Source organism: Carassius carassius, chromosome 1 (genome assembly GCF_963082965.1).
Source record: "Carassius carassius chromosome 1, fCarCar2.1, whole genome shotgun sequence".
In the NCBI taxonomy this organism is placed as follows: Eukaryota; Metazoa; Chordata; class Actinopteri; order Cypriniformes; family Cyprinidae; genus Carassius; species Carassius carassius.
Window position 1 is genome coordinate 44,068,417 of NC_081755.1, and position 12,433 is coordinate 44,080,849.

At 42.8% G+C, this 12,433-nt stretch overlaps 2 protein-coding genes across 9 annotated transcripts in view; one reads left to right on the forward strand and one right to left on the reverse strand.

Moving 5' to 3' along the window:
- Positions 1-12,433, reverse strand: part of LOC132151902 (Fc receptor-like protein 5) — a 628,771-nt gene that overhangs the window by 300,381 nt on the left and 315,957 nt on the right. The gene's annotated exons all lie outside the window — the stretch shown is intronic.
- The window catches only part of LOC132151994 (high affinity immunoglobulin gamma Fc receptor I-like), a 98,519-nt gene that overhangs the window by 2,130 nt on the left and 83,956 nt on the right, over positions 1-12,433 (forward strand). For all 4 annotated transcript variants that reach the window (XM_059560599.1, XM_059560609.1, XM_059560619.1 and 1 more), the window contains exons 2-5: positions 9,849-9,884; positions 10,555-10,827; positions 10,900-11,034; positions 11,292-11,462. In XM_059560599.1, coding sequence (XP_059416582.1) covers positions 9,849-9,884; positions 10,555-10,827; positions 10,900-11,034; positions 11,292-11,462 — 615 coding nt within the window. The remainder of the gene's footprint in view (positions 1-9,848; positions 9,885-10,554; positions 10,828-10,899; positions 11,035-11,291; positions 11,463-12,433) is intronic.

The following is a 12,433-nucleotide window of genomic DNA, read 5'->3' on the forward strand; positions in this document are numbered from 1 at the left end:
GGTACAGGTTGTAGGACCTGCCAGGAGAGGCCGCACTATAAAAAAAATAACAATCGCGTGGTTTGATGATGCTAAGAAGGAGCGTGGAATGATGGGATGTGTTGTCTTCTATCCAACCGCTGACAGCCATCAATCAGACGGAAAGATAAATCATGGATTTAACGCGAGTTCAACAATTTAAGTGAGTAGATTACATACAAAGTCAATGCAAAGACGCAATCAGACTATGGATCAGACGCGTCATCGCGTGGGTTTAGAGACGCGATGCCCTGCGCTTGGCGTATATGCCCCATTATACTAATCTTGTTGATCTTATAATTTACAGTCCAAAAGTTTGGACACACCTTCTCATTCAAAGAGTTTTCTTTATTTTAATGACTATGAAAATTGTAGATTTACACTGAAGGCATCAAAACTATGAATTAACACATGTGGAATTATATATGGAATTATATACATAACAAAAAAATGTGAAACAACTGAAAATATGTCATATTTTAGGTTCTTCAAAGTAGCCACCTTTTGCTTTGATTACTGCTTTGCACACTCTTGGCATTCTCTTGATGAGCTTCAAGAGGTAGTCACCTGAAATGGTCTTCCAACAGTCTTGAAGGAGTTCCCCGAGAGATACTTAGCACTTGTTGGCCCTTTTGCCTTCCGTCTGCGGTCCAGCTCACCCCTAAACCATCTCGATTGGGTTCAGGTCCGGTGACTGTGGAGGCCAGGTCATCTGGCGCAGCACCCCATCACTCTCCTTCTTGGTCAAATAGCCCTTGATGCCTTCAGTGTGACTCTACAATTTTCATAGTCATGAAAATAAAGAAAACTCTTTGAATGAGAAGGTGTGTCCAAACTTTTGGTCTGTACTTTACGTTTTCTGTAAAAATACGAATCAAAACAACTCACCTGTTGAGTATAACACAAGCGAGATCGGCATGTCTTTCTAGTTGAAGTTGTTAACAAACATGTGGTTTGTACGTCAGTAAAGGCAGTAACAAAGGGTAACTTACGTCATTGACAGGCAACTGCACTGCCCCGTGTCACTGTTTAGTATGGGCATTTTCTCATGATTTACAAGTAGTTGAAAACATTAGAGATATTTTTAGTAATCAGCTGGACAAAATATATAATGCTAGCCTAGTGGCCTTTAATGCCTCCTACTGGCAGATATAATTTCACATTCACATCTTTTCATTTTTTAAAGGAGTCATAAGATGTGATTAAAATTTTTTCCTATATATATATATATTTCCTTATTATATTGAAGTGTTACAAGCTCTTGGTGCATGAAGAAGTTCTGTAAAGTTGCAAAGACTAAGGTCTCAAATCCAAAGAGATATTCTTATCAAAGTTAAGACTCTGCTACACAGTTGCTTTGAATTTGCGTAATGCTGCCCAAATGTTCATGCAAAGAAAGAAGGCATCTGTCAGGGAGATGCTGTGTTTCTAAAAAGCACAAGCACTTTATTTGGCCTTCTGAAAGTAGATGCATTTAGGAATCTTTAAGATAACTTACAACAGAACAGCAACGCATTTTATGGACGGCCTTTTCGTGAACCTAGGAGAGGAAGTTTCCTTTTCGAGGCGGTAACTCAACATTACGTCAGCTAAGACGTATATGGGAACTCCTCCCTTCTCCACTTTCACTGAAATCTTATTGGCTAACGCTAGCTGGGGGCAGCTGGCCAATTGATGTGAAGCATGCAAATACTGAATGGTTCGCGGGCAGTATAAATTGCATGGGCGCGAAAATTACGTCAGAATCTCTTTCTTCACGCTAGAAGTTTTGTCTTCATGCTTAGAAGTCTTATTTTACCATCGTGGAAGTTGCATTAGAGGATTACTCACCCGTTTTCTCTCCGCATCCGATGACTGCTACTTGCCAGATTTGTGCGGGTCCCCTTGACCCGCAGGACCCTCACCAGTTCTGTGTTACCTGCCTGGGCCTCGCCCACACCAAGGCGGTTTTCATGGATGACACGTGCACCCACTGCTCCGAGCTGCCAGTGCATGCCCTCAGAGCCAGAAGGGAAGTGGCTCGGGCAACAGTTCGACGCAAGACGAGTTCGACGCTGTCAGCTTCGTGGATGATAGCTTCTGCCCACGGGTATGTGCGCATGCCCCCCGTCAAGGAAACTGTTGCCGCGCACCTGTGCCCGTCTTCCTCAGCGTTGGGTTTGGACCGCAGCCTGCCCTCCAAGCCGTGCAGGTTCACAGCCCACCAGTTGGACAAAGCCTATGCTGCTGCAGGGGAGGCAGCTTCTGCTCTTCACGCCATGGCTATACTCCAAGTGTTCCAGGCAAAGCATCAATCCATCGATGGCGTGCGGTTGATGCTGACATCATCAGGGATCTGCGCGCGGCAACTGATCTCGCACTGATGGCTACCAAGCGCTCCGCTCAAGCCATCGGCCGTTCCATGGGGTTCATGGTCGTCCTTAACAGGCACCTATGGCTTACCCTAACTGACCTGAAGTGTGCCAAAGCGATGAGCCACGTGATGCCTAGTCACTCACTCCCATCTTCATCTGCGAGGTCCCGCTCTTCATCGGCACCTCACCAGGCCAAAGGACCGTCTGGACAGCCCGCCGTGGCACCCCGCCCCAAACTGAACGCCCGTTTCGGCCAGAACAAGCAGTGGTCAGGGCCTGGAATGAGACATCAGATTCAGAAGAGGAGCCCGCGCCACGAGAGAGCCAGCACGTCATCCTCGGCTACCAAGCCGTCTTCCTGACAGGCCGTTAAAGAGGAAGAGAGAGCGCGCTGGATGTCCCGCCCCCAAGCGCCATGTTCAAGAGCTTCATGTCCCCCATGTTCCTTTGGGCGACAATTGCAATGTGTGTTTAAATGCTGTTAATTTGAGTTCCACAATAAAAACGTATCTTTTCACAAAAAGAGCTTTCTCTTCATCGGTTCATGATTATAATGGCCTCTCGAGGGTGCAAGAGTGGCAACACCTTCTAGCCTCGCGGGGGAGGGGCCCCGGTCAAAACAAGCCATCAGTGGCTATGGTGGCCGTAGAGCTAACGCGTCCGCTGTGTTACTTCCTGGATGTGTGGAAGGCTATCCCAGGCATTTCACCGTGGGTACTGGGATTTATTCAGCATGGATATTCTCTCCAGTTCAAACGCAGACCTCCCCGCTTCAATGGAGTGGTCCCGTCACTGACTTTGCCCCAAAACCTTTCAATTCTGAGACAGGAAGTTCTCAGTCTGCTCGAGAAAGGAGCGATAGAGCATGTCCCTCCGAGCGAGCAGAAAAGCAGGTTTTACAGCCGCTACTTCGTGTTGCCAAAGAAGGATGGAGGACTCCGTCTGGACCTGAGACCCATCAACTGAGCACTTCACAAACGCGCATTCAGAATGACAACACTGAAACAGATCTTGGCAAAGACGTGTACTTTCATATTCAAATAGTGATGCACCACAGGCGCTTCCTCAGGTTTGCTTTCGAAGGCACGGCTTATCAGTATTCAATGCTTCTGTTTGGCTTGGCCCTGGCCCCCCGCACATTTTCAAAGTGTGTGGACGCAGCACATTCTCCCCTCAGATTGAGCGGAATGTGCATCTTGAATTATCTGGACGATTGGCTGATTTTAGCCCACACAAGAGATGTGCTAATCAGTCACATAGAAACCCTGCTCCGGCATCCGGACTATAACATATCTGGGAGTATGTTTGGACTCGATGGCGATGCGAGCCCATCTTTCTCAGGAGCGCATGGAGACAATCTCATCGACCCTTTGGGTTTAGTGACGCAGCACACCGTGGTCTTGATGAATGCATCAACTTCAGGCTGGGGAGCAGTATGCCTGGGCGTACCTGCCTCAGGCCTGTGGTCGGAGTCACATAGAATGTGGCACATAAACCGTTTGGAATTGGAAGCGTTTTCCTTAGCCCTGCAAATCTTTCGGTCAAAATTGGAGCGGCAACATGTACTGATTCAAACTGACAACACGTCTTTGGTCTCGTCCATAAATCGCTTGGGTGCGGCGTGCGCTCCAGAGCTCTATTCAAACAGGTAGCGAGTCTCCTGTTGTGGGTGGACCGACATTTTCTCTCCATATGAGTGGCGCACATTCCCGGTATCCTGAATCGCAGAGGAGAGTGGAGGCTTCACCCCAGGATCAGTTCAAATGATTTGGGATCGATTCGGGAGGGCGGAAGTGGATTTGTTTGCCACAAGCGAGAACACGCAGTGTCAGATGTTCTTCTCGCTATCTCACTCCCCGCTACCGTGAGATGCTCTGACATCGCGCTGACCGGAAGCCAGGCTTTACGCGTTCCCTGAAGATTCTGCATATGGTGTTGTGCAAAATCAGGGAGGAGAGAGCGTCAGTTATACTCGTGGCCCTGAACTGGTCGAATCAGCCCTGGTTACCCGGACCTGAGAGAGTTAGTGATGGCTCCCCCATGGCAAATCAACCTCAGGAAGGACCTGCTGTCTCAAGCGAACAGCATGATATGGCACCCCAGCCCCGAGGTGTGGAACCTTCATGTGTGGCTACCCCGGGGACCATAAACGAGCGAAGCCTCGGCGAAGCGCATTGTAGACCTACATGCGTTTTCGGTGAACGATGATTGCATCTGTTTCGGACCTGGCGACTGTAATGTCAATCTCCGGCCAAGACCAGGTTATGTTCTGAAGTCACTCAATACACCATTTAGAGCACAGGTTGTTTCACTGCCCGCCTTATCAGCTGAGCCGTCAGCCTCGTGTGATGCTGATGCTCAGAGCGCCGTTTGCCCTGTTAGGGCTTTGCGGATGTATGTGGATCGCTCGGTTGCCTTTCGTCAGTCGGACCAGCTGTTCGTGTGCTTTGGTGGATGTAATAAGGGACGGGCTGTTTCAAAACAGAGACTTTCTCAATGGATTTTGGACGCTATCGCATTGGCTTACGAATGCCAGGGTTAAGGATTGTCCCTTCAACATCAGAGCTCATTCTGTGAGGGCAATTACTTCCTCCTGGGCCTGGGCTAGAGGTATGTCTATTCAACACTATTCGACTCTGTGTTTAACTCTCAAGCTTGAGTGCTTTTTGTGTTGTGTCTGCCCTGTTTAGTGCAGCCTTCACGTTTATTGCATGAAGATATGCAAATTTTCGTTAGGGTAGGAGCAGATGTCTAGTTCCGCCTATCAGATGCAAAGTACTCTTGGCTACACGGCCATTGGCTAGAACTGTCTTGCCTATGTGTGGGGGTGATTGACTCCATTCAGGGCTTATCTTCACTGCTCTCACGACGGGATTATATACAGTTCCCATATACGTCTTAGCTGTAGTAATGTTGAGTTACTGCCTGGAGAAGGGAATGTCTCCGGTTAATATTGTAACCTGGGTTCCCTCAGAGGCGGGAACGAGACATTACGTAAGCCGTTGTGGTAGCTGTTTGATCAGCTGTGCAAGCGTTCAGTCGTGATTCTGACGTAATTTTCATGCCCATGCAATTTATACTGCCCGCGAACCTGTCAGTATTTGCTTGCTTCGCGTCAATTTGCAAACTGCCCCCAGCTGGCATTAGCCAATAAGATTTCAGCAAAAGTGGAGGAGGGAGGCGTTCCCATATGCGTCTTAGCTGACGTAATGTCTCGTTCCCGCCTCTCAGGGAACCAAGGTTACGATAGTTACCGGAGACGTTTTGCGCATTGTGTGTGTGTGTGTGTGTGAGTGAGAGAGAGAGAGAGAGAGAGAGAAAGAGAGAGAGAGAGAGAGAGGGAGAGAGAGAGAGGGAGAGAGAGGGAGAGACAGGGTCATACAGTGGAGTCAGCTGTCTTAAAGGGTTAGTTCACCAAGATAGCAAATTTATGTAATTAATAACTTACCCTCATGTTGTTTCAAACCCGTAAGACCTCCGTTTATCTTTGGAACACAGTTTAAGATATTTTAGATTTAGTCCGAGAGCTCTCAGTCCCTCCATTGAAGCTGTGTGTACGGTATACTGTCCATGTCCAGAAAGGTAAGAAGAACATCATCAAAGTAGTCCATGTGACATCAGAGGGTAAGTTAGAATTTTTTGAAGCTAAAATTTTAATGTCGGTGTTTAAAAGAGATATAGGACGATACGATTCACACTGGGTAGAGTCTTTATCCTTTTTAAGGAGGAGTGTAATAGATGCTTGCAAAAAAGTTGGAGGCAAGGAGCCTGCCTCCAAGGATTCTTTAAAAACCTCAAAAAGAATTGGTGCAAGTTTTTCCTTAAATTTTTTATAAAAATCAATGGGATACCCATCAAGGCCTGGGGACTTACCACTCTTCATTGCCATAACAGCCCTACTGATTTCTTCAATCTCGAGGTCACGATCTAAATCTACTGCCCTATCTGATTGCACAGTAAGAATATCCAAATTGTTTAAGAAATTTTCCATTTCCGTTGTATCTGAAGGGAATTCAGAAGTATATAATGAGGAATAAAAGTTTTTGAAAATTGTATTAATTTCTTTTGGGTTGCTAACTAAAGTTTGATTTGAGTCTTTAATCTGAGAAATAAGACCGGAGGCAGTTTGACGTTTCAGCTGATGAGCCAAGAGCCGACTTGATTTGTCTCCATATTCATAGTAAAGGCCACGCGTCCTCATTATTAATTGTTCTGCGTGAGAAGTGGATAAAAAATTAAACTTTGTTTGCAAGTCAACTTTTTTTACGTAATTCAGCTGTGTGAGATTCAGAATACTGTCTTTCTAACTCTAATATGGATTGTGAGAGTGTTTGCAGTTCCTTCTTACGTTCTTTGTTAGCATATGATGTATAAGAAATTATTTGACCCCTCAAGTAAGCCTTTAAAGTCTCCCAAAGCAATGAGTAAGACACTGTATCTGTTTTATTGTATTCCAGAAAATTATCTATACTAGATGAGACAAAGTGACAGAACTTATCATTGGATAGTAATAATGGATTAAATGCCCAGATTGGTCGTTCTCTGATGTTCAAAGGGAAGTGCAGGTCCAGCACCACAGGTGCATGATCGGATACAACTATAGATGAGTAATCAACTTTTTTTAACCATTGATATAAACAAGTTGTCTACAAAAAATTATCTAGTCTGGAAAATGAATGATGGACATGGGAATAAAAGGACAATTTAAATCCCCAGCGAATAACAAATGATGTGTATCAAGCTTGGGAATTATCGATAGGAGACTATTTGCAAACTGAACATTGTCCCAATTGGGAGCGTAAACATTAACTAAAACCACTGGGACTTTAAAAAGAGACCCAGAGACAATAATGTAACGGCCATTAGGGTCACAGATTGTGTCAGAAGGTATAAACTGTATTCTTTTATTAATTAAAATTGCCACACCTCTAGATCTGCTATTAAATTTGGAATGAAAAATTTGACTAACCCATATCTTACGAATTCTATTGTGATCAGCCAATCTTAAATGTGTTTCTTGTAAAAACAATATATCTGGTTTAAAAGATTTAAGATGGGAGAAAACCTTAGCTCTTTTAACAGGACCATTTAAACCTCTGACATTCCATGTCATAAGTTTCACAGGATGACCTCCATTTTCATCACCTATATTAACTGTATGAAAAAAAAAACATTACGATTCCTAGATCTAAATCCCCAACTGAGGATGATCGCAGATAAAACATAACGAAAAACTTCCAAAGAATGCGAACCAACAAATGAAGTAATATACAATGTAGGTGCAGCCCCCTTATTATAAAACTAGGTTCAAAAGGGTGTCAAATTCTATGCTATCCGGCCGGAAAAAGAGAGAGAGAGAGAAAAAAAAATTATCATTAAAAAAAGAAAATTAATGATATTTATAACCATAAGTCCAGCGCAACCTCGGGTTGGAACATAGTTACGGTATGAATCTATTTAATTAGAGTCTATGAAACCGTATGGAGAAAAAAAAAATATATATATATATTTTTTCTTTTTCTCCCTCCCCTCCTCCTCTCGTTACCCAAGGGGAAAAAGGAATGTCTTTGCACATTATTCTTCACCCCAATTAGAACGGTAGAACTCGTTGGCTTCTTCTGGCGTGCTGATCAAGTGTGTTTTCCCTTCGTGAGTAACCCGGAGCCTTGCAGGGTACAAGAGACCAAATCTGACTCCCTTTTCGTAGAGCCGAGACTTCACATCTTTGAACGCCGCTCGCTTTTACCCCAGCTCAGCGCTGAAATCCTCGTGGAAAAACACCCGGCGTCCGCGAAATAGCAACTCTCGCTGTTGTTTACTGAATCTGAGGATGGGATGCTTGTCCTGGAAGTAGTGAAAAAGAACCAGAAACACTCTTGGTTTGGTCTGATTGGTCCTTGCATCGTTGGTTGGGTTGGGTCCGACTCGATGGGCATGAGAAAGAACAAGAGGACTTGTGAAGAATTTTTTCCCCAGTACTTCCTCAAGTTGTGGGAATGCCCACAACTCTCATATTAGATCTCCGTGAGCGATTTTCAAGGTCGTCCAGCTTTTCCTTCAGTGATACGTTCTCTTTCGGTAGTGCATACATTGAAGCCTTGACATTCACCAGCCTATCACTGTAGTCATTTAGCCCATCTTCAACCTCGCGAAGACGTTCGTCATGAGCTTCGTAATATGATTTAACTTGTTCCAATGTCGCGTTCACAGGTGACAGTGCACCAGCCAGTTCTGTTTTTAAAAGAGAGTGAACTACTTGCGTCATATCAGCAAGAAGCACTGACCGGAGCCTTTCGAGATCTTCAGGTAAAGCCGTTATGCCCTCAGGGGATGGCGCCATATCGTCGGACTTGCTCGAAGCTTCACCGTCTTTGTCGCAAGTTTTATTGCGAAGTTGCTTTCTACTTGTCATTTTTGCTCCACCGTTATTTCAAGTAATATCAGCTGCCAGATAATCAATTGTAGTGAATAAATATCGAAGAAATAATAACTAAATAAACGAAAGAGGTCGGGAGCTACCCTCACATGCGTCTACTCGCGCCATGCTTAAACCGGAAGTTTCCGCATTTAAATCTTTATCACAAGCATTCCCACGGGTCTTATAATGAACTTTGTTTTTCTGCTTCTGTTTTTCTGCTTGTGAACATATATATTGTTTTCCTTGTTCATCTAAAAGTGCTCTTTTTCTTGTTTTAAACCTAGCCAAAAATCCATGTGACTGCGTTTCCATGTCAATCCATGTTCATTTTTCCCGCGAACAATGCGCTTTCACTAATTCAGCGCTTGCAGCACAGCAAAAATAGACTCAGTACGTTAACAATCGCTGCACTGCTGCAGAGCACCGCTCCTTGACACCTCGTGCAGCTGAAATCCGTTAATACGCACTGCAGACGGACTGTGTGAAACAGGCGTTATAACGTAATACCAGAGCACTGCTGTGTGTACCCTCACCACGCCTCGCAGTCGCTGCTTAGAAGTGCAACATTGTAAAGGGTCCATCTGAAACAGTGTCGCGCGGCCGGGGCGCAGCGTAACGTTCGTTCCGAACGCCGAGTATTTAAATACACCGATATGGCGGTATATTCTAAATTAACATCGTAACGAAAATATACACCGGTTTTCGATATGAACCGGTTTACCGCCCAGCACTAACTCTGCTATTAGTCAGATAATGTTTATCTGGAAACATTTATTATATATTTCTTTCTTTCTTTTTTTGCATCTTTTTTTATTCTGTGCAATTATTAGCTTCCTTAAAACTGAAACTCACTCAAAGCTCAATCTAGACAGATCAAGATTTGTGTATTTTATTTATTTTACCATGTTTAAATCTGATTATTTTGTTACCAGATCATAATCTGTGCTCAGATGCAATTCGCTCTAGATGAAATTATAAAATAACATAAAACAGACAAATTATCATCTCAGTGTTTAATGAGTGTTAAATTTAAAGAGTTTTTTCTCTTTGTGTTTTAGTGCTGATTTCAAACATTTACTCTGGACAAACTGAAGGTGAGTAAATTTTCTTTTCATATACAAGTGCATCTCAATAAATTAGGATGTTGTGGAAAAGTTCATTTATTTCAGTAATTCAACTCAAACTGTGAAACTCATGTATTAAATAAATTCAACGCACACAGACTGAAGTCTTTGGTTCTTTTAGGCCTAGTCCACACGGACACGGGTATTTTTATAACCGGAGTTTTTCCTCCTGCGTTTAAAAGAAAATCCCGCATGAATCCCGCAGTCCCGCAGCGTTTCTGAAAATGCTCAACCTGGCCGTAGTTTTCAAAAATGTTCGGTTTCGGTGCCCTGAAACTGCGTTTTCATGTGGACGAAAGGCCGAACTGCGTAAAAAAAAGTCACGGTTATAAAAATACCCGTGTCCGTGTGGACAGGGCCTTAATTGTGATGATTTTGGCTCACATATAACAAAAACCCACCAATTCACTATCTCAACAAATTAGAATATGGTGACATGCCAATCAGCTGATAAACTCAAAACACCTGCAAAAGTCTTCAAAATGATCTCTCAGTTTGTTTCATAAGACACTGATCAGGGATTATAACAGCTTTAGACAACAACACTTAGTCTAACCTGATTTAGCATGTTTTAAAATCAAGTAACTGTTAATACAGTAAAAACAGCACATTATTTTCATTGTGAATTGTTGTTGTACAGAAGGACCAAAAGCCAAAGTGAGAATTAAACCTGATCAACATGTATTCAGAGGAGAGACGGTCACTCTCAGATGTGACATTGATGGTGAAAGAGTCTCTAGCTGGAAGTACAGCTGGTATAAAGACGGTTCAGTCAGTGTTTTCAGTGAACTACAGGAACACACATTCAATTCTGTTACTGAGTCTGACGCAGGTAAATTCTCCTGTTATGGAGCAAAGAGAGGAGGATCACGAACATCACACATCAGTGATGAAGTTACATTGACAGTATCAAGTGAGTTTAATCATCTATTCATAAACACACAAAAGTTTAACATGTTATTAATGAGTGAATTCTGTATTTCAGATAAACCCAGACTAGTTTTAAGTGTTTCTCCACAGAAGTGGTTGACTGAAGGAGATCCAGTGACTCTGATCTGTGAGGTTGAACGCTCCTCTACAGTCTGGACATTCAGCTGGTTCACTTTAACTGCTTCATCAGGTAAGATATAGTGTGCTTAATGTGACAACATATGAATGAACTGTTTTCATAAAAAAAAAAAAAATAAAAATAAAAAAAAAATATATATATATATATATATATATATATATATATATATAAGATATAGATATAAGATATAGATATATAGAAATTAAAAATCTAATAAATAATCTAGTCTGAGTACTGATTATACCAACAAAGGTGATCTAAAAGTCTCATGTTTCTTGAGGTATTTCGGCACTTTCATTTTTTTACAGACTATGGAAATCATTATAAGCTGCTCTCAGACAGCAGCAGAGGAGCTGGAGGAAACTACACGGTCAGTTCTGCTGCTCTGAATCACACAGGAGTTTATGTGTGCAGCGCAGAGAGAGGAAAACCTGCCTATAACACATGGTACAGCAACAAACAACCACTATGGGTCACTGGTGAGTTCAGACTGAATGAAATGAGACTCCTGAAATTGTCCTTGATCTTTTAAGAGCATGAATTGTTATGAAATTTGATTCTGTCATAATACAAGGTTACTACTGAATTGTCAATGGAGAAAGATGCTTTCTCTTCTAGCAGAGATTAAATCAACAGTTGAGGCAGGGGTCAGCAGCAACTCGGGATGGCAAAGACATTTTCATTATTTCAGTGTAAAAATGAGTTTAACAATAATGTACTGGACTGTTTTATTGCCCACAAAACAGAATAACTTTTTTTTTTACTTGATTAGAACTTAGATGATGGTGGATTAAAGGCAGGGTAGGTAAAAAAATGTATAAACAACTTTCTTCCAAATTTGCTTAAACTTTCTATATATATATCAATGCATAATTAAAATGTAAGTACTCTGATAAAAAGAGTATAAAAATCAAGTGACTCTAGACCGTTTAATCTGTATTAAACACAGCTCATTATTTCCATCCAAACATAGGATTGGCTTAGGCGACTGTCACTCTCTCGCAACCATGGCAACCACCCTTTTGCCACACCTGACCTGCCCACTTGCGCGCGCACATTTGATTTGAACTTCACAGTACCGGGGTGCTTCTCAATATCCCTACTCGTCTCCTCGCTCCTCCGTCCTCCATCCTATGACCCGGAAACCGATCGAACACAGCCATCTTGAAGGACATCTCAATTCTCTAATTGCACCACGAGGAGACGAGGATCGAGGAGGGAGGAGGCTTCATGAGGAGAGATGAGCGAGGATACACAGGTGTATCCTATGCGGAAGTATTTTATCGACTTAACGTGACGCACGTATAAATTCTCTTCCCCCTTCACATTTGTTGTAACAATTTTTATTTATATTTTACCTTTTCACTTCAAATAAACCATGCATGTCATTATATTTCAAACAGGGCATCTTGTTTTATTAATATTTATTATGAATGTCTTAATTAACAAA